The 21665-nt window shown below is 45.0% G+C and overlaps 1 protein-coding gene across 1 annotated transcript in view; it reads left to right on the forward strand.

Moving 5' to 3' along the window:
- Nucleotides 1-949: 949 nt before the first annotated feature.
- LOC115102465 (cyclin-dependent kinase 14) overlaps nt 950-21665 on the forward strand; it is a 273353-nt gene continuing 252637 nt past the window's right edge. The window contains exons 1-2 of the mRNA XM_065008563.1: nt 950-1399; nt 7383-7414. Of these exons, the coding sequence (XP_064864635.1) occupies nt 1306-1399; nt 7383-7414 (126 nt within the window). The 5' untranslated portion in view covers nt 950-1305. The remainder of the gene's footprint in view (nt 1400-7382; nt 7415-21665) is intronic.

Raw genomic sequence — 21665 nt, forward strand, 5'->3', positions numbered from 1 at the left:
CAGCTGTTATACACTCAGAATACAGCTGTTATACACTCAGAATACAGCTGTTATGCACTCGCATTCGCTGACATAATTGGCCGTTTGAACTCAGCTTTGTTTCATGTTTAATTCTCCAGGTCCTCGGTAATCAAGGTTCTCGGTGGAGATTTGCACCACCAAGGGAAACTAGGTGGGGGAAACAGTTGTCTTTGGAGTTGACGCAGAAATATATCAATATATCAAATGTAAACTGGCATCTGTGCGTTTGTTTAATCCAATAAATGTATGACTCCATGTCTAACCAATCATTTGGAGATGCCAAATGGCTTAATGCCCTCTGACTCATCATGTCCTTTGGTAATGAAAATTAAGAGAAATTATATTAACAGGTGTAGGCCTAATATCAAGTTCTACACCTCTCAGAAAGCATTAGAGCCTGTGATAAAAACATTTTTTGCATAAAGTTTCAATAGATTCTAACGGTTTCCTACTTGGGCTAGGCCAAACATCCCTTCACACCACCCAACACTACAAAGAAATGTTCAAATAATCCCATAATATTTTTTAAACAAAGGATATTTGGAAGACATTCCTGATCGTATTTGATATTATTGTTATTATTAGGTTATTTGCATCATTGGCTAAGAGATATTTTTGATAAATCAACAATAGCCAAACTAATTGTGGTAGGCTAAATTCCACAGTATTGTAGGCCATCACACTTTCACTCTTTGTGAGTTACTTTTATCTGAACAGCGGACTCCCTGGGCTATGAACCCTGCGCAAAGAATTTTTATGTATTTTTGTATTCGAGCGGCACAAAAGCATGATTGATAGATCATTGGCAAATCACAGAATCCCATGTTCTTATTTGGCCAATCGTTGCGTATCCTGGGCGGGGTTTTTAGCTCTGCTGGAGTATGTTTTTTTCTTCCCTCTCGCAAACCGGAGAGAGAGAATCCCAAAAATGACAACCAGATTGCAGGGGAGCAGAGCAGAGAGTGAGTGAGAGAGAGACTGGGAGAAAGAAAGAACTCAACAACCCGTTCAGTTTCAGAGAGAGAACAGAGAATATCAGCCAGCGCATGTTTTATTTTACAGCTTCATACTCGGCATCTTGTGGCAAATTCCGACTTTAGAAATGTAGTTGGATACAAAGAAAACCTGAGAAGAGTACACCAATGTGTTTTTGAAAACAAAAGCGTTAGCATAAACGTTTCCTGTTTCTTGACATCGTAGTAGAACGGAGACCCCCTTGGTTTGAACTCTGCGCTCCTCTCCTGTTTTGTGAAGATCACTGTCTGCTGCAGTCCAACCATCAAGATGTGTGACCTGATGCCAGCTTCGCAACCTGCTGAAAAAATCGGCAAAATGAAAAAGTTGCGAAGAACTTTGTCAGAGAGCTTCAGCCGCATAGGTGAGTAGCCTACCCCTACTGTAGCGGTTATAGTGAAACAATGCACAGCCTATCGCAGTACTAACGGTTATGGAAAACGGTGCTGCTGTAGCCTAGGGGAACTAAGTTATTCTAATAATGTCCACCCCAGCTAGTCGGGACGATAGCGGAATTTCACTATTACAAAAAGCTTTACACAAAAAAACAGCGGTGGTTTCACACTGGTGGCAATCACTTTTACAACATTAAGATGATGCATTATGACAATAACTGTCATTGTGTTGCTGCCATTCAACACATTGTTACACTGTGACCGTAAATTATATGAACCAGATTGCATTCTAAATACTAATATGATATTAGCTATGTGAATATTGTAAATGGCTAGTTAATGTTGAGTGTTATCATTACTGCCATATAAAACATCAGGCAATTGCCGATGTGCTTATTGTACAACTGGAAGAAGCTTGCTATCCAAATGGCCCGCGTGCGTAAACTCAGGCATCTAAGCAGGTACACACACTGCATCTCTCTCTCTCGTCTCTCTCTCTATTTTCTTCTCTCTCTTTCTCTCTCTCTCTCTCTCTCTCTTCTCTCTTCTCTCTCATCCCGGTGTTGGTCTATACGGTTTGGTGCATTAAAGGCTCACCACTAATCACTCCCTATGTAGACGACTGCTATATATTATCTCCCCCCAAATTAACGGCTCAGATGCAACAAGACGAGGACACATTTACCAATATGAGGCCGCATGAAAAAAAGGTCGGCATTGACTTTTCTGCTGCATGGATTTCCTTGTCCATATTGGTCACTGTTGCTGCTGATATCTGCATCAGCGTATCAACGTGGTGCACTGCACTATATAGGCATTGATTGATCACTCACTGTCTGTCTGTGTTTCACGGACGGTTTAACAAAGAGCATTACAGCTTAGTTAGAGAAGTTGGGCTTCTTGTAACCAAGTCATAATGCTATGTCCTAATAATACGCTCACACTCAATGTCACATCATAGTTCAGCCTGGTCTCATAGACTACACGTAACATAGTAATTGAATATTCTGGACTCTCAAATTAGTACAATATGTTACCTTTGGTATGATTACATAAGATCGATTGTTACTTATGGCAAAAAAAATGAAGGTAGGGTGTTTGGTCGGGGTGGAAAGGTTGGACAACTTTAGAATTATAGCTATTTAGCAACTTTGCAAATACTTACAACGTTCTAGCTACTTTGCAACTACTTAGCATGTTAGCTAACCCTTCCCCATAACCCTAATACTAACCTTAACCCTTCTAGTTAACCCTTCCCTTAACCCTAACCTTAATTCTTTAACCTACACTACTGTTCAAAAGTGTGGGGTCACTCAGAAATGTCCTTGTTTTTGAAAGAACAGCAAATTTTTTGTCCATTAAAACAACATCAAATTGATCAGAAATACAGTGTAGACATTATTAATGTTTTAAATTACTATTGTAGCTGGAAACTGCTTATTTTTTTATGGAATATCTACATAGGTGTGCAGAGGCCCATTATCAGCAACCATCACTCCTCTGTTCCAATGGCACGTTGTGTTAGCTAATCCAAGTTTATCATTTTAAAAGACTAATTGATCATTGGAAAACCCTTTTGCAATGATGTTCGCACACCTGAAAACTGTTGTTCTGATTAAATAAGAAATAAATCTGGCCTTCTTTAGACTAGTTGAGTATCTGAAGCATCAGCATTTGTGGATTTGATTACAGGCTCAAAATGGCCAGAAACAAAGCATTGTCTTCTGAAACTCGTCAGTCTATTCTTGTTCTGAGAAATGAAGGTTATTTCATGTGAGAAATGGCCAAGAAACTGAATATCTCGTATAACGCTGTGAACTACTCCCTTCACAGAACAGCGCAAACTGGCTCTAACCAGAATAGAAAGAGGAGTGGGAGGCCCCGGTGCACAACTGAGAAAGAGGACAAGTACATTAGAGTGTCTAGTTTGAGAAACAGATGCCTCACAAGTCCTCAACTCCTCCTCCCCTTCAACTGGCAGGTCCATTAAATAGTACTCGTAAAACACCAGTCTCAACTAGAGGTCGACCGATTAATCGGAATGGCCGATTAATTAGGGCCGATTTCAAGTTTTCATAACAATCGGAAATCGGTATTTTTGGGCGCCGATTTGCCTATTTTCTTTTTTTTATACACCTTTATTTAATCTTTATTTAACTAAGCAAGTCAGTTAAGAACACATTCTTATTTTCAATGACGGCCTAGGAACAGTGGGTTAACTGCTTTGTTCAGGGGCAGAATGACAGATTTTCACCTTGTCAGCTCGGGGGATCCAATCTTGCAACCTTAACTAGTCCAACGCAATAACGACCTGCCTCTCAACGACCTGCCTGTTGCTGGTTCGAGCCCAGGGAGGAGCGAGGAGAGGGACGGAAGCTATACTGTTACACTGACAATACTAAAGTGCCTATAAGAACATCCAATAGTCAAAAGTTAATTAAATACAAATGGTATAGAGGGAAATAGTCCTATAATTCCTATAATAACTACAACCTAAAACTTCTTACCTGGGAATATTGAAGACTCATGTTAAAAGAAACCACCAGCTTTCATATGTTCTCATGTGCTGAGAAAGGAACTGAAACGTTAGCTTTCTTACATGGCACATATTTTACATGGAACATATTGCACTTTTACTTTCTTCTCCAACACTTTGTTTTTGCATTATTTAAACCAAATTGAACATGTTTCATTATTTACTTAAGGCTAAATTGATTTTATTTATGTATTATATTAAGTTAAAATAAGTGTTCATTCAGTATTGTTGTAATTGTCATTATTACAAATAAATAAATACAAAAATTGGCCGATTAATCGGTATCGGCTTTTATGGTCCTCCAATAATCAGTATTGGCGTTGAAAAATCATAATGGCTCGACCTCTAGTCTCAAAGTCAACAGAGAAGAGGCGAATACGGGATGTTGGCCTTCTAGGCAGAGTTCCTCTGTCCAGTGTCTGTGTTCTTTTGCCCTTCTTAATCTTAATCTTCAGAGATATGGCTTTTTCTTTGCAACTCTGCCTAGAAGGCCAGAATCTCGGAGTCGCCTCTTCACTGTTGATGTTGAGACTGGTGTTTTGCGAGAACTTTATAATGAAGCTGCCAGCTACAATCATTCTAGCTGGCATGATTGTAGCTGTAGCTACAATCAAGCTACAAGCATGGTCTAATTTGATGTGGACCTTGATTGTAGGCTATTTATCCTACCTTGCTATTCCAGGCTATGCTTCCACCTTGCATGCCAATTGCTAATTGTGCTAAGCTCCTGTACAGTAGGATCTGCAAACTCACAACTCTATGCTTGTCTTTTAACTGTTACTGTGTATTTCCAGTACATCGCTATGACAATGCAGCCTTCTGACCTTAGCTGAGGTTAGCTGGGATGAGACTGTTGGCCTACTTCAGGGATCATCTAGATTCAGCTACGGGCTGATTTTTTCTTGAGCAGATGGTCAGGGGCCCGGAACATAATTACAAATCATTTGTAGACTGCAAATTGACTAAAATATAAGAATTTCAAACCTTGCTTACATTTGTACAAGGTCGCATACACTGTATATCTCTGTATTTTGTGTGGGAATACTTTGCAACCGATTTCCCAAATTAAAATCACTCTTTTATGTCCAACAATAATAACAATAATAAAAAAATATATATGATTTTATTAAAAATATAAAATCACCCATGGACCGCCAGTTGTGGAACCCTGGCCTACTGTATATGTCAATATATATAAAACACGTTTTATTTAACCTTTATTTAACCTTTATATGTTACTTTGTCACCATAAATAATAACTTGCTTTACTGTAGAATAATGAATGTATATATCCCACATGGATGAAACGTTGCATCGTTTGTTGTCTTTGTTTGGAAAGAGAATGGCATGCATTTTATTTTAGCTTGTTCCTCTGCTTACAAATTCACATTCATCCCATAAGCATGGAATGCAAATGTAGCCTGAGTGATTTAAGGGGGTTAGTTTAGTTGTAGCTTCAAGGGGGGTATGTTTCATGTAGGATATAAAGGAAAGCAGTAGAAGTTATGGGCTGATTTGGGTTTCTGAAATGTGAGAGTATTTGTTTTTTCTTCTTTACTTTCGAGTGAGGTTGGGCAAAAACGGTCTCCCCGTTTGTCTCCCTTTATGTTGTACGACTCCCACACAGTTCTTTCCTTGATGATCAGAAATGCATGCAGTTGATGTAGGCAATTCTTTCTTTTCTAGGCTCCTCCTTACCATGGTATAACACAGTGACTTGTAGACAGATGATATCATTTACAGTATCTTATATTTATGTTCTAGAATACGGGTCCATGTTTAGTTCTGTTTTGGAAATGTTCAATATGTCAGACTTATATGTGAAGGAGTGTGCGAACTAAATAACAACGCTACAGAGTCTTGTGTATTGACTCAAGTCCCCATTCACTGTAGTTGTAATGATCCTGCGGTGTTTTCTACATTGAGGAAATTCTCCTCTCATTTATGTGTCTCTGTTCTATGATGAGAAAGATGCAATTCTTTGTCTCTGTGTCTAGATGACTCTGCCTCAAAACAATGAGGACATGAATAAGTCATTTTACATCAAGGCCAAACAAAATACCGTTACTCCCATCTGTAACTTCCCCTGTCTCATTGTAACAGATTAGTTGTGATACCCTGTAAGGGTGCGTGCTGGTGGCAGGGAAGTCAGGCGCAGGAGATCGAACTTGGTATAAAACGGAGCAGTTTAATAAGTGCTCAGAAAACCAAAATATACAAAATCATACAAGTGGGTACAAAACCCGTCACACACCAGAACATAACTTGCACAATGCTTACAAAAAAAAAACAATCACCCGACAAGGACAATGAGGGGGAACAGAGGGTTAAATACACAACATGTAATGAATGGGATTGGAACCAGGTGTGATACAAGACAAGACAAAACCAAAGGAAAATGAAAAGAGGATCAGCGATGGCTGATCGGTGACGCCGACCGCCGAACACGGCCCGAATAAGGAGAGGGACCAACTTCGGCGGAAGTCGTGACATACCCTCCAATCAGATAATTATGATTGACTTCGTTATTAAACTTTGTAATTGAAAATATATTTACTAGGCTATGTTACCAAAAAGCATTTTTCAGCACTTCTTCCCAGACAATGTGGATTGGTTTGTCTTTCACAATAAAAACAAAGCTAAAGATAAGATCTGGTTGGCACTGAATGTAGCATACAGTACATCTAGCTGTCAAGGAGGAAACAATCACACCGGCAACACAGTGTTGTTTACATTCCTTTTCATAAATACAAAGAATGTAGCTGGCCAGTGCAATCACTATGACTTCCTGTGATTATAGTTATAGTGGAGAGAGAAGACGAGAGCTCCTCAGTCACAACAATGGGCTGCTAGTGTTGTGTTGATCTTTCCCTGCCACACCTGGGTTCAAATATTGTTTGAAATCTTTCAAATGTACTTTTAGCGTTTGCTTAAGCCTGCCTAGAATGCCATTTGGGTGGGGTGTGCACTTTTGGGACTATTCTATTGGTTCTGTTGCACCAGGCAAGATCGATCAAGCACAGCTAAAGTTTATTTAAAGATTTCAAATACTATTTGAAGTGAACCCAGGTGTGTTCCCAGCCATTCACTAGTTTACTAAAGATGATGCAGTTTCTGAAAGGTCTGTCTGATAAAGCACAAACAAACTCTTCTTCTGAATGCTGCCATTGTCGGATCATGTTGATTGTCCTCAAACTGTCTGCCTGAGTGTCTGCCTTAATGAAGGAAGCAAAATGAATCTATATCACATGAATAGGAAATCAGGACACAATTACAGGGCTGTGTGTGTGTGTGTATGTGTGTGCGTGTGTGTATGGGTCATGAGTGAGTGCACACTGTGGTTGTAGTCACTGTGTTTGTTCCCTGTTCAAAAGACGTCAATGTGAGCCTGATTTTCTTTCCCCCTCTATTTTCAGCTTTCAAGAAAGAGGACAGTGGCTTTGATGAGGTGAGTTCAAAACCAATGAAATTTGGACAGCTGGTGAAATGATTGGCACATTTTTCAGTGCAATACAACAATATTTGATGTTAATATCTATTGTGTTTATTGTGTGGTATCATGTACTGAATTCATAGACAGACAATACTGTGGTGGTACTGTATGCAGTTCAGTGGTTTATTTCTATGAACAGACATTAGATAGGGTTTGTAATGTATTCATGTTTACTGCATCAGGGCTGTCCTATCATCTCAGTAGTCCCAGTCCTCTGGGCCAGTGTTTGCCATTAGGAAGCCAACCAGACACATTATTCTGTGGACAGAGAAACTAACATCAGAATGATGAAAGTATTAGAGAATGTTTTCCCAATGTATAACAATGCTGCGTGTGTGTGTGTGTGTGTGTGTGTGTGTGTGTGTGTGTGTGTGTGTGTGTGTGTGTGTGTGTGTGTGTGTGTGTGTGTGTGTGTGTGTGTGTGTGTGTGTGTGTGTGTTGATGAGGATGCCGATAAGGCCGTAGACACTAGGATGTAAATGTTAAATGCGTTGGCAGGGAAATTCTGCTTGCTTGCTCTTTTGAGTTGAAGTAACATAGATTTTCTTCCCAAGCCCTCAATGCGGTGCTTTAGATTGGTATCTAAAGAGATGTCCTTGGTGAAAGATAAGGCTTAACTCCTGTGGTCTCTAAGCCTTTCCCGTTTCCAGTTGGAAATTCAAGTACACAAGGTGTAGAGAGACTGAGGAGACAGCAGCCAGTGTGAATGTTTGCTGATCTTGCTTTGGTTAATGATAACCTTATCTGTTCAGCTTATGAAGGTGGTGATGGTACAGACAAACCAGGGATTGCATTAACTATCTGAACAGCTCTGCACAATTTTGCCACAAATTCCCCCGTTTTTGCCGTCCCAGATCGGGGTGAAACCCTATGAACTGAATCATTTCCTATTATCGTTATTATTTCATATTAAGTTCATATTCTGCGCCTCCGGCTTTTTAAAAATGTTTCCGCACATAATAATGTGCACACTTATAAAACAGCTGTTTGCGTGTCAGCATTTTTTTCCTACGACAACCCGAGAAATGCAGGGCAGGATAAACTAGGGAATCATTGTGTAATGTGAGCAGCCACGTCCTGGGGTTGAGGATGGAAGGAAGGAAAGATTTGGGACAAGGAAATCATGAAATGTGACCACGTCCAAGTTGTTAAGATTTTAGAAGTGGTGTAGTGTAAAATCTCTGGGGATGTCCCCTCCTCCCATGTCCCTATATTCCTGCCTAGCCCTACACAGATTATACGAGTGATGGGCAATTACTCTTTGCTGCTCTCTCTCTCTCTCTCTCTCTGTCTCTCTCTCTCTCTCTGTCTCTCTCTCTGTCTCTCTCTCTCCCTTTCTCTCTCTCTGTCTCTTTCTCTCTCTGTCTCTGTCGCTCTCTGTTTTTCTGTCTCTCTCTGTCTCTTTCTCTCTATCTGTCTCTCTCTCTCTCCCTTTCTCTCTCTCTCTCTCTCTCTGTCTCTCCCTGTCTCTGTCTGTTTCTCTCTCTCTTTGTCTGTCTGTCTCTCTCTCCCTCAATTTCAATTCAATTCAAGGGCTTTATTGGCATGGGAAACATGTGTTAACATTGCCAAAGCAAGTGAGGTAGACAACATACAAAGTGAATATATATAAAGTGAAAAACAACAAAAATTAACAGTAAACATTACACATACAGAAGTTTCAAAACAGTAAAGACATTACAAATGTCATATTATATATATATATACAATGTACAAATAGTTAAAGGACACAAGATAAAATGAATAAGCATAAATATGGGTTGTATTTACAATGGTGTTTGTTCTTCACTGGTTGCCCTTTTCTTGTGGCAACAGGTCACAAATATTGCTGCTGTGATGGCACACTGTGGAATTTCACCCAAAAGATATGGGAGTTTTTCAAAATTGGATTTGTTTTCAAATTCTTTGTGGATCTGTGTAATCTGGGGAAATATGTCTCTCTAATATGGTCATACATTGGGCAGGAGGTTAGGAAGTGCAGCTCAGTTTCCACCTCATTTTGTGGGCAGTGAGCACATAGCCTGTCTTCTCTTGAGAGCCATGTCTGCCTCGGCCTTTCTCAATAGCAAGGCTATGCTCACTGAGTCTGTACATAGTCAAAGCTTTCCTTAATTTTGGGTCAGTCACAGTGGTCAGGTATTCTGCCGCTGTGTACTCTCTGTGTAGGGCCAAATAGCATTCTAGTTTGCTCTGTCTTTTTGTTAATTCTTTCCAATGTGTTAAGTAATTATCTTTTTGTTTTCTCATGATTTGGTCTCTCTCTATCTCTCCCTGTCTCTCTCTCTGTCTCTTTCTCTCTATCTGTCTCTCTCTCTCTCTCCCTTTCTCTCTCTCTATGTCTCTTTCTCTCTCTCTGTCTCTCCCTGTCTCTGTCTGTTTCTCTCTCTCTCTGTCTGTCTGTCTCTCTCTCTCTCTCTCTCTCTCTCTCTCCCTGTCTCTCTCTCTGTCTCTCCCTCTCTCTGTCTCTCCCTGTCTCTGTCTGTTTCTCTCTCTCTATGTCTGTCTGTCGCTCTCTCTCTCTCTATCTCTCCCTGTCACTCTCTGTCTCTCCCTCTCTCTGTCTCTCCCTCTCTCTGTCTCTCTTTCTCTCTCTCTCTCTCTCTCTCTCTCCCTTTCTCTCTCTCTGTCTCTTTCTCTCTCTGTCTCTGTCGCTCTCTGTTTTTCTGTCTCTCTCTGTCTCTTTCTCTCTATCTGTCTCTCTCTCTCCCTTTCTCTCTCTCTCTCTCTCTCTCTGTCTGTCTGTCTGTCTGTCTGTCTGTCTGTCTGTCTGTCTGTCTGTCTGTCTGTCTGTCTGTCTGTCTGTCTGTCTGTCTGTCTGTCTGTCTGGATAGGACACATTTTGCAGAGAGTTGGTCCGTATGCTAGTTTGCAACATTGCAGAAAATGGAAGAAAACCTGGGGGAAAAACTGTTTTGTCAGAAATGTGCTCAATACACAATCCAACATACCTATTTTGATGGAGATTTTTATCAGCGATTTCCTGACCATCCTCACTACCTACAACACTATTGGAGCTCCCCCCAAGCAAGGCATTTGATTGATTTGACGTGTAGCGAGGCGTCACTGATTTACATCTGGTCTCCACCCCATTTTGCTATTTAGGAAAGACTGGTTCTCGACCCAGCCCTTTGTCCTCGGACTCTAAGAGGATACAATACACATTTCTTCAGTAAAAAGGCAGGTGCTGCTGATAAAACTGCCATCGTCATCTAAGCAGAGGACATGTACAGTATGTGTAGCCCATTTATCTGACTCTGTCTGGCATGTCATACTTTGTTTTGGCTAGACAGCATCAGATACATGGGCTACATTTAGTAAGACAGAGGGCTGCTGTTTCGCTAGCTCGGATGCTTTCGCCGGGGAGATAGTTTCAGCCTCTTGCGAATTGAAGGAAAGTTGGCGGGTGCACAGTGCACATTGTTCGGATGCTGGAATTATTTTGGTGATTATTTGACAATCAGATAAAAACATGACTGGTTGTGTTCATGGCACATTAAAAGGTAATACAGACTGGCCTCTGACGGGGGCCTCCAAATCACTAAGCCCACCCCTGGCTCTGACTAAGCTCTTTCTCTCTCTCTCTCTCAATTCAATTCAATTTAAGGGCTTTATTGGCATGGGAAACATATGATAACATTGCCAAAGCAAGTGAACTAGACAATAAACAACATTTTTAAAAAACTATAAAAATTTACAGTAAACATTACACTCACAAAAGTTCCAAAAGAATAAAGACATTACAAATGTCATATTATGTGCAAATAGTTCAATCACAAAAGGGAAAATAAATAAACATAAAAATGGGTTGTATTTACAATTGTGTTTGTTCTTCACTGGTTGCCCTTTTCTTGTGGCAACAGGTCGGAAATCTTGCTGCTGTGATGGCACACTGTGGTATTTCACCCAGTAGATATGGGAGTTTATCAAAACTGGGTTTGTTTTCTAATACTTTGAGGATCTGTGTAATCAGAGGGAAATATGTGTCTCTAATATGGTCATACATTTGGCAGGAGGTTAGGAAGTGCAGCTCAGTTTCCACCTCATTTTGTGGGCAGTGAGCACATAGCTTATCTTCTCTGGAGAGCCCGGTCTGCCTTTGGCTGCCTTTCTCAATAGCAAGGCTATGCTCACTGAGTCTGTACATAGTCAAATATTTATTTAATTTTGAGTCAGTCTTAGTGGTCAGGTATTCTGCCACTGTGTATAGTACTCTCTGTTTAGGGCCTAATATTGATCATTAAAAAAAAAAAAATCCAATGTGTCAAGTAATTATCTTGTTGGTTTCTCATGATTTGTTTGGGTCTAATTATGTTGCTGTCCTGGGGATGTGGGGTCTGTTTGTGTTTGTGAACAGAGCCCCAGGACCAGCTTGCTTAGGGGACTCTTCTCCAGGTTCATCTCTCTGTAGGTGATGGCTTTGCTATGGAAGGTTTGGAAATCGCTTCCTTTCAGGAGGTTGTAGAATTGAATGTCTCTTTTCTGGATTTTGTATTATTATTATTATGGCATTATTTGGTCTCACTCTCTCTCTCTTTATTTCTCTCTTGCTCTCCCCCTTTCTCTTTCCCACTGTCCCTTTTCTCTCTCTCTCTCTCTCTCTCTCTCTCTCTCTCTCCCTCTCACTCTCCGTCTCTCACTCGCTCACTCTCTTGTAATCTGCAGTCTCAGCTTTGTGGTTGCACTGAGTAAGTGATTATGCCCATTTTAAGACTTTGTCATCACTGGGGCTTTGCACAAGTCATTATTTGTGTTGGCACTGGAGTCCAGCTGTATATAAAATGTCTGTATATAAAATCTAAGTTATTTAACATTGGCATTAGTTATGTTTCCTGTGATTATGCTGATGAACATAGATTAGATATATCTCCACCACCAGTCCATTTTATGCTACTGGGACCTTTGTGGTGAAATAATGTGAACCGGACCACTCCAAGAAGCTGGTGCCCTGGGAAATAGCCCGGACCATTGGTTATAAATGGTCTCTGCCGTCAGGGAAACAATTTAAAGAATTTAGGAAAGAAAAATAACCATTTCCTGTGCAGCACCAGGGTGTCTCTGAGTGAGCAGTAAGGAGAGGAATTACCCGGCGTGTGTTTGTGTCTTAAAGAAGGGCCCATTGTTTGCTACATTGTTCAGCTCATGCCCATTCATCATGGGCAGAACACCACGAGTCTGATTAAAATGTACCCAGAGTAGCTAGCCTACTACAGTGCCTGAAGAGTTATCAACAGTACCCTGGTAGTTTGTCTTGATATTAAATGGTTGCTCCAAGGTAATGTGACTGTATCTGGCACAGAAAGAGATGTCATCTGGTCATAACTCCCAGAGAAAGAGACCAGTCATCCACAGCAGTCTTTTTCCCCTTTCTCCTCTTCTCTCTGTCCCTCTCTCCTCTTCTCTCTGTCCCATCTCTCCTCCTCTCTCTGGCCCTCTCTCCTCTTCTCTCTGTCTCTGTCTACTCTTCTCTCTATCCCTGTCTCCTCTTCTCTCTGGCCCACTCTCCTCTTCTCTCTGTCCCTCTCTCCTCTTCTCTCTGTCCCTGTCTCCTCTTCTCTCTGGCCCTCTCTCCTCTTCTCTCTGTCCCTGTCTCCTCTTCACTCTGTCCCTGTCTCCTCTTATCTCTGTCCCTCTCTCCTCTTCTCTCTGTCCCTCTCTCCTCTTCTCTCTATCCCTCTCTCCTCTTCTCTCTGGCCCTCTCTCCTCTTCTCTCTGTCCCTCTCTCCTCTTCTCTCTGGCCCTCTCTCCTCTTCTCTCTGTCCCTCTCTCCTCTTCTCTCTGTCCCTCTCTCCTCTTACATTTACATTTACATTTAAGTCATTTAGCAGACGCTCTTATCCAGAGCGACTTACAAATTGGTGCTTTCACCTTATGACATCCAGTGGAACAGCCACTTTACAATAGTGCATCTAGGTCTTTTAAGGGGGGGAGAAGGATTACTTTATCCTATCCTAGGTATTCCTTAAAGAGGTGGGGTTTCAGGTGTCTCCGGAAGGTGGTGATTGACTCCGCTGTCCTGGCGTCGTGAGGGAGTTTGTTCCACCATTGGGGGGCCAGAGCAGCGAACAGTTTTGACTGGGCTGAGCGGGAACTGTACTTCCTCAGTGGTAGGGAGGCGAGCAGGCCAGAGGTGGATGAACGCAGTGCCCTTGTTTGGGTGTAGGGCCTGATCAGAGCCTGGAGGTAGTGAGGTGCCGTTCCCCTCACAGCTCCGTAGGCAAGCACCATGGTCTTGTAGCGGATGCGAGCTTCAACTGGAAGCCAGTGGAGAGAGCGGAGGAGCGGGGTGACGTGAGAGAACTTGGGAAGGTTGAACACCAGACGGGCTGCGGCGTTCTGGATGAGTTGTAGGGGTTTAATGGCACAGGCAGGGAGCCCAGCCAACAGCGAGTTGCAGTAATCCAGACGGGAGATGACAAGTGCCTGGATTAGGACCTGCGCCGCTTCCTGTGTGAGGCAGGGTCGTACTCTGCGGATGTTGTAGAGCATGAACCTACAGGAACGGGCCACCGCCTTGATGTTATTTGAGAACGACAGGGTGTTGTCCAGGATCACGCCAAGGTTCTTAGCGCTCTGGGACGAGGACACAATGGAGTTGTCAACCGTGATGGCGAGATCATGGAACGGGCAGTCCTTCCCGGGAGGAAGAGCAGCTCCGTCTTGCCGAGGTTCAGCTTGAGGTGATGATCCGTCATCCACACTGATATGTCTGCCAGACATGCAGAGATGCGATTCGCCACCTGGTCGTCAGAAGGGGGAAAGGAGAAGATTAATTGTGTGTCGTCTGCATAGCAATGATAGGAGAGACCATGTGAGGTTATGACAGAGCCAAGTGACTTGGTGTATAGCGAGAATAGGAGAGGGCCTAGAACAGAGCCCTGGGGGACACCAGTGGTGAGAGCGCGTGGTGAGGAGACGGATTCTCGCCACGCCACCTGGTAGGAGCGACCTGTCAGGTAGGACGCAATCCAAGCGTGGGCCGCGCCGGAGATGCCCAACTCGGAGAGGGTGGAGAGGAGGATCTGATGGTTCACAGTATCGAAGGCAGCCGATAGGTCTAGAAGGATGAGAGCAGAGGAGAGAGAGTTAGCTTTAGCAGTGCGGAGCGCCTCCGTGATACAGAGAAGAGCAGTCTCAGTTGAATGACTAGTCTTGAAACCTGACTGATTTGGATCAAGAAGGTCATTCTGAGAGAGATAGCGGGAGAGCTGGCCAAGGACGGCACGTTCAAGAGTTTTGGAGAGAAAAGAAAGAAGGGATACTGGTCTGTAGTTGTTGACATCGGAGGGATCGAGTGTAGGTTTTTTCAGAAGGGGGTGCAACTCTCGCTCTCTTGAAGACGGGAGGGACGTAGCCAGCGGTCAGGGATGAGTTGATGAGCGAGGTGAGGTAAGGGAGAAGGTCACCGGAGATGGTCTGGAGAAGAGAGGAGGGGATAGGGTCAAGCGGGCAGGTTGTTGGGCGGCCGGCCGTCACAAGACGTGAGATGTCATCTGGAGAGAGAGGGGAGAAAGAGGTCAGAGCACAGGGTAGGGCAGTGTGAGCAGAACCAGCGGTGTCGTTTGACTTAGCAAACGAGGATCGGATGTCGTCGACCTTCTTTTCAAAATGGTTGACGAAGTCATCTGCAGAGAGGGAGGAGGGGGAGGGGGAGGAGGATTCAAGAGGGAGGAGAAGGTGGCAAAGAGCTTCCTAGGGTTAGAGGCAGATGCTTGGAATTTAGAGTGGTAGAAAGTGGCTTTAGCAGCAGAGACAGAGGAGGAAAATGTAGAGAGGAGGGAGTGAAAGGATGCCAGGTCTGCAGGGAGGCGAGTTTTCCTCCATTTCCGCTCGGCTGCCCGGAGCCCTGTTCTGTGAGCTCGCAATGAGTCGTCGAGCCACGGAGCGGGAGGGGAGGACCGAGCCGGCCTGGAGGATAGGGGACATAGAGAGTCAAAGGATGCAGAAAGGGAGGAGAGGAGGGTTGAGGAGGCAGAATCAGGAGATAGGTTGGAGAAGGTTTGAGCAGAGGGAAGAGATGATAGGATGGAAGAGGAGAGAGTAGCGGGGAGAGAGAGCGAAGGTTGGGACGGCGCGATACCATCCGAGTAGGGGCAGTGTGGGAAGTGTTGGATGAGAGCGAGAGGGAAAAGGATACAAGGTAGTGGTCGGAGACTTGGAGGGGAGTTGCAGTGAGGTTAGTGGAGGAACAGCATCTAGTAAAGATGAGGTCGAGCGTATTGCCTGCCTTGTGAGTAGGGGGAAGGTGAGAGGGTGAGGTCAAAAGAGGAGAGGAGTGGAAAGAAGGAGGCAGAGAGGAATGAGTCAAAGGTAGACGTGGGGAGGTTAAAGTCGCCCAGAACTGTGAGAGGTGAGCCGTCCTCAGGAAAGGAGCTTATCAAGGCATCAAGCTCATTGATGAACTCTCCGAGGGAACCTGGAGGGCGATAAATGATAAGGATGTTAAGCTTGAAAGGGCTGGTAACTGTGACAGCATGGAATTCAAAGGAGGCGATAGACAGATGGGTAAGGGGAGAAAGAGAGAATGACCACTTGGGAGAGATGAGGATCCCGGTGCCACCACCCCGCTGACCAGAAGCTCTCGGGGTGTGCGAGAGCACGTGGGCGGACGAAGAGAGAGCAGTAGGAGTAGCGGTGTTGTCTGTGGTGATCCATGTTTCCGTCAGAGCCAAGAAGTCGAGGGACTGGAGGGAGACATAGGCTGAGATGAACTCTGCCTTGTTGGCCGCAGATCGGCAGTTCCAGAGGCTACCGGAGACCTGGAACTCCACGTGGGTCGTGCGCGCTGGGACCACCAGATTAGGGTGGCTGCGGCCATGCGGTGTGGAGCGTTTGTATGGTCTGTGCAGAGAGGAGAGAACAGGGATAGACAGACACATAGTTGACAGGCTAGAGAAGAGGCTACGCTAATGCAGAGGAGATTGGAATGACAAGTGGACTACACGTCTCGAATGTTCAGAAAGTTAAGCTTACGTAGCAAGAATCTAATTGACTAAAATGATTAAAATGATAGAGTACTGCTGGGGTAGGCTAGCTGCGTTGTTGACACTACCCTAATCAAGTCGTACCGTTGAGTGTGAAGTTTCTACAATGCTGCTTATCGGGAGCTAGCTGGCTAGCTAGCAGTGTTGGTTACGTTACGTTGCGTAGGAGAACGACAATAGCTGGCTAGCTAACCTAGAAAATCGCTCTAGACTACACAATTATCTTTGAAACAAAGACGGCTATGTAGCTAGCTATGTAGCTAGCTGCGATCAAACAAATCACACCGTTGGGACTGTAATGAAATGAAGTGAAAAAGTGATACTACCTGTGGAGCGACGCGAATGCGACCGGAATGCGAAAGTTCTATTCAGTAGACGTTGGCTGGCTATTGGCTAGCTAGGAGTGTCTCCTACGTTAAGGACGACAAAATAGCTGGCTAGCTAACCTCGGTGAATTAAGATAATCACTCTAAGACTACACACTCTAAACTACACAATTATCTTGGATACGAAGACAGCAAAGACAACTATGTAGCTATCTAATACTACACTAATCAAGTCGTTCGGTTGAGTGTGATAGTTACTACAGTGCTACGGTAGCCGGTGAACGTATGCTAGCTGCTAGGCAGATAGGAGGGCGACGAAATACAATAATAACGCAATTATCACTCTAAGACTCCACACTCTAAGCTACACAATTATCTTGGATACGAAGACAGCAAAGACAACTATGTAGCTAGCTATGTAGCTAGCTAACACTACACTAATCAAGACGTTCAGTTGAGTGTGATAGTACTACAGTGCTACGGTAGACGGTGAACGTGTTGGACAGATAGGAGACGACGAAATACGATAATTACGCAATTATCTTTGATACAACGACGACTATGTAGCTAGCTAAGAGGAAATTGCTAAGATTAGACAAATCAGACCGTTGTACTATAATGAAATGTAATGAAATGTAATGAAAAAGTTATACAACCTGCAGACCGAAGCGCGGATGCGACCAGATCGCTCCAACCCGGAAGCACCACTAGTCTTCTCTCTGTCCCTGTCTCCTCTTCTCTCTGTCCCTCTCTCCTCTTCTCTCTGTCCCTGTCTCCTCTTCTCTCTGTCTCTCTCTCCTCTTCTCTCTGTCCCTGTCTCCTCTTCTCTCTGTCCCTCTCTCCTCTTCTCTCTGTCCCTCTCTCCTCTTCTCTCTGTCCCTGTCTCCTCTTCTCTCTGTCCCTGTCTCCTCTTATCTCTGTCCCTCTCTCCTCTTCTCTCTATCCCTCTCTCCTCTTCTCTCTATCCCTCTCTCCTCTTCTCTCTGGCCCTCTCTCCTCTTCTCTCTGTCCCTCTCTCCTCTTCTCTCTGTCCCTCTCTCCTCTTCTCTCTGTCCCTGTCTCCTCTTCTCTCTGTCCCTCTCTCCTCTTCTCTCTGGCCCCCTCTCCTCTTCTCTCTGTCCCTGTCTCCTCTTCTCTCTGTCCCTGTCTCCTCTTATCTCTGTCCCTCTCTCCTCTTCTCTCTGTCCCTCTCTCCTCTTCTCTCTGTCCCTGTCTCATCTTCTCTCTGTCCCTGTCTCCTCTTATCTCTGTCCCTCTCTCCTCTTCTCTCTGTCCCTCTCTCCTCTTCTCTCTATCCCTCTCTCCTCTTCTCTCTATCCCTCTCTCCTCTTCTCTCTGGCCCTCTCTCCTCTTCTCTCTGTCCCTCTCTCCTCTTCTCTCTGTCCCTCTCTCCTCTTCTCTCTGTCCCTGTCTCCTCTTCTCTCTGTCCCTCTCTCCTCTTCTCTCTGGCCCTCTCTCCTCTTCTCTCTGTCCCTGTCTCCTCTTCTCTCTGTCCCTGTCTCCTCTTATCTCTGTCCCTCTCTCCTCTTCTCTCTGTCCCTCTCTCCTCTTCTCTCTGTCCCTGTCTCCTCTTCTCTCTGGCCCTCTCTCCTCTTCTCTCTGGCCCTCTCTCCTCTTCTCTCTGTCCCTGTCTCCTCTTCTCTCTGTCTCTCTCTCTCCTCTTCTCTCTGTCCCTGTCTCCTCTTCTCTCTGTCCCTGTTTCCTCTTCTCTCTGGCCCTCTCTCCTCTTCTCTCTGTCCCTGTCTCCTCTTCTCTCTGTCCCTGTCTCCTCTTCTCTCTGTCTTCCTCTCTCTCCCTGCCACTCAATCTTTCTCTTTTCATACCCCCCCCCCTCTCTCTTTCTCCTTGCCCCCCTTGCTCCCCTCTCCTAGTGGAAACACAGGCGCTGTGCTGTGTGGCCTGGCTGAATGTTAAATAACACTGCTGTGGGTTTGACTGTTCTATTACAGAAGGCTGTTAGAGAACTCTGGTGTGTGTGTGTGTGTGTGTGTGTGTGTGTGTGTGTGTGTGTGTGTGTGTGCGGCAACGCACACGTCCTCAGCTGCTGCCCCATAGACTCAATCCAATTTTAGTTGAACTAGACATGTAAGCCGAGTTCCATGAGGGTCACTTTGTCTTCACTTCACACATTGTATGCACACAGAGAAATTAAAATGTGTTGCAACGCAAACAATAATTTATGCATAATGACAATTGCTAAATATTGTTAGATTAAGGCCAAGGTCTTCACTTATTTCTGGCTATTAATAATACTTTTCTCCCTCCTTATTTTATCCTTACTCTTTTTCTCTCTTATACTCTCTCTCTCTGTCTCTGTCGCACGAGAACTTCATTATCTATTCTCAGCAGAATTGGAGTCTGGCACATTGAATAATTGCATGTGTTTGGTGTCAGGATCAGAAATGCAATAAACGTCTTCATCTATCACATTAAAGACTCCAGCGATATTAGTGGAGGAGCCATTAAGACTGAACCGGATGGAAAATATGTCATTTATTTCACAGGAAACAAATCACCTTTTGGTCCTTGGGAGTTATCTGAAGGTTTTATAAAGGGAGGAACAGTGCTCTCCTTCATCATTGTCATCATCATCATCTGTGTCATCATCTTTTATGTCATCACTAGCAGTCAGTCACTTCTTGAATAGCAGTATGGTACAGGCTGGAGCCATTCCCCAAGGGCGGAGGGAGAGAAATGGTGAGAAGAGAGATGCCTGGAATAGTGAATTTGTCCTCCATCAGGGGATGTAGGTAGGGTTGGGTCACAGTTAAGCCCCAGTGAGGAACTGCTATGTGGGGTAGATGGGGAAGAGAGGAGGAGGAGTAGGGGGAGGGAGGGAGAGAGAGAGAGGCGCTGTCACATATTCTGCCATGGTTAGCCTTGGGGACGGACACAGCCCAGCAGAATACCCAGATAGAGCATGGATGGATTTATATATATATATCGCTCGCTCGCTCACTCACTCACTCACTCACTCACTCACTCACTCACTCACTCACTCACTCACTCACTCACTCACTCACTCACTCACTCACTCACTCACTCACTCACTCACTCACTCACTCACTCACTCACTCACTCACTCACTCACTCACTCACTCACTCACTCACTCACTCACTCACTCACTCACTCACTCACTCACTCACTCACTCACCAGTTCTTTACCAAGACTTTAGCCTTGCTTTCTGTCTCAGAGCACAAATGTCTATTGGCAGAAACTGGTTGGAATTACGCTGGTGGTTAAGAGAGGAGAGGAGGAGGGGCAGCTGGAACATTGTGGATGTATATCATATTTTTCCTGAGTGACATAGCCACAGAGGTGTGACAGTTTGAATAGCTTATTGGATGTCTGTCTCACACCACTAATGACGTTTGAAATGCTGTCAGATCCTGATAACATTGTCATAATGTCCCACGAGCGCACACATCTGTCCGACGAGCGCACACATCTGTCCCACGAGCGCACACATCTGTCCCACGAGCGCACACATCTGTCCCACGAGCGCACACATCTGTCCCACGAGCGCACACATCTGTCCCACGAGCGCACACATCTGTCCCACGAGCGCACACATCTGTCCCACGAGCGCACACATCTGTCCCACGAGCGCACACATCTGTCCCACGAGCGCACACATCTGTCCCACGAGCGCACACATCCAGCCTAGTCACGGACCAGGATGTCTTGCTCCCAGGCAGACTAAATAACTTTTTTGCCCGCTTTGAGGACAATACAGTGCCACTGACACGGCCTGCAACGAAAACATGCGGACTCTCCTTCACTGCAGCCGAGGTGAGTAAGACATTTAAACGTGTTAACCCTCGCAAGGCTGCAGGCCCAGACGGCATCCCCAGCCGCGCCCTCAGAGCATGCGCAGACCAGCTGGCCGGTGTGTTTACGGACATATTCAATCAATCCCTATACCAGTCTGCTGTTCACACATGCTTCAAGAGGGCCACCATTGTTCCTGTTCCCAAGAAAGCTAAGGTAACTGAGCTAAACGACTACCGCCCTGTAGCACTCACTTCCGTCATCATGAAGTGCTTTGAGAGACTAGTCAAGGACCATATCACCTCCACCCTACCTGACACCCTAGACCCACTCCAATTTGCTTACCGCCCAAATAGGTCCACAGACGATGCAATCTCAACCACACTGCACACTGCCCTAACCCATCTGGACAAGAGGAATACCTATGTGAGAATGCTGTTCATCGACTACAGCTCGGCATTCAACACCATAGTACCCTCCAAGCTCGTCATCAAGCTCGAGACCCTGGGTCTCGACCCCGCCCTGTGCAACTGGGTACTGGACTTCCTGACGGGCCGCCCCCAGGTGGTGAGGGTAGGCAACAACATCTCCACCCCGCTGATCCTCAACACTGGGGCCCCACAAGGGTGCGTTCTGAGCCCTCTCCTGTACTCCCTGTTCACCCACGACTGCGTGGCCACGCACGCCTCCAACTCAATCATCAAGTTTGCGGACGACACAACAGTGGTAGGCTTGATTACCAACAACGACGAGACGGCCTACAGGGAGGAGGTGAGGGCCCTCGGAGTGTGGTCTCAGGAAAATAACCTCACACTCAACGTCAACAAAACTAAGGAGATGATTATGGAATTCAGGAAACAGCAGAGGGAACACCCCCCTATCCACATCGATGGAACAGTAGTGGAGAGGGTAGCAAGTTTTATGTTCCTCGGCATACACATCACAGACAAACTGAATTGGTCCACTCACACAGACAGCATCGTGAAAAAGGCGCAGCAGCGCCTCTTCAACCTCAGGAGGCTGAAGAAATTCGGCTTGTCACCAAAAGCACTCACAAACTTCTACAGATGCACAATCGAGAGCATCCTGGCGGGCTGTATCACCGCCTGGTACGGCAACTGCTCCG

The sequence above is a fragment of the Oncorhynchus nerka genome, linkage group LG3 (assembly GCF_034236695.1).
Source record: "Oncorhynchus nerka isolate Pitt River linkage group LG3, Oner_Uvic_2.0, whole genome shotgun sequence".
Taxonomy (NCBI): domain Eukaryota; kingdom Metazoa; phylum Chordata; class Actinopteri; order Salmoniformes; family Salmonidae; genus Oncorhynchus; species Oncorhynchus nerka.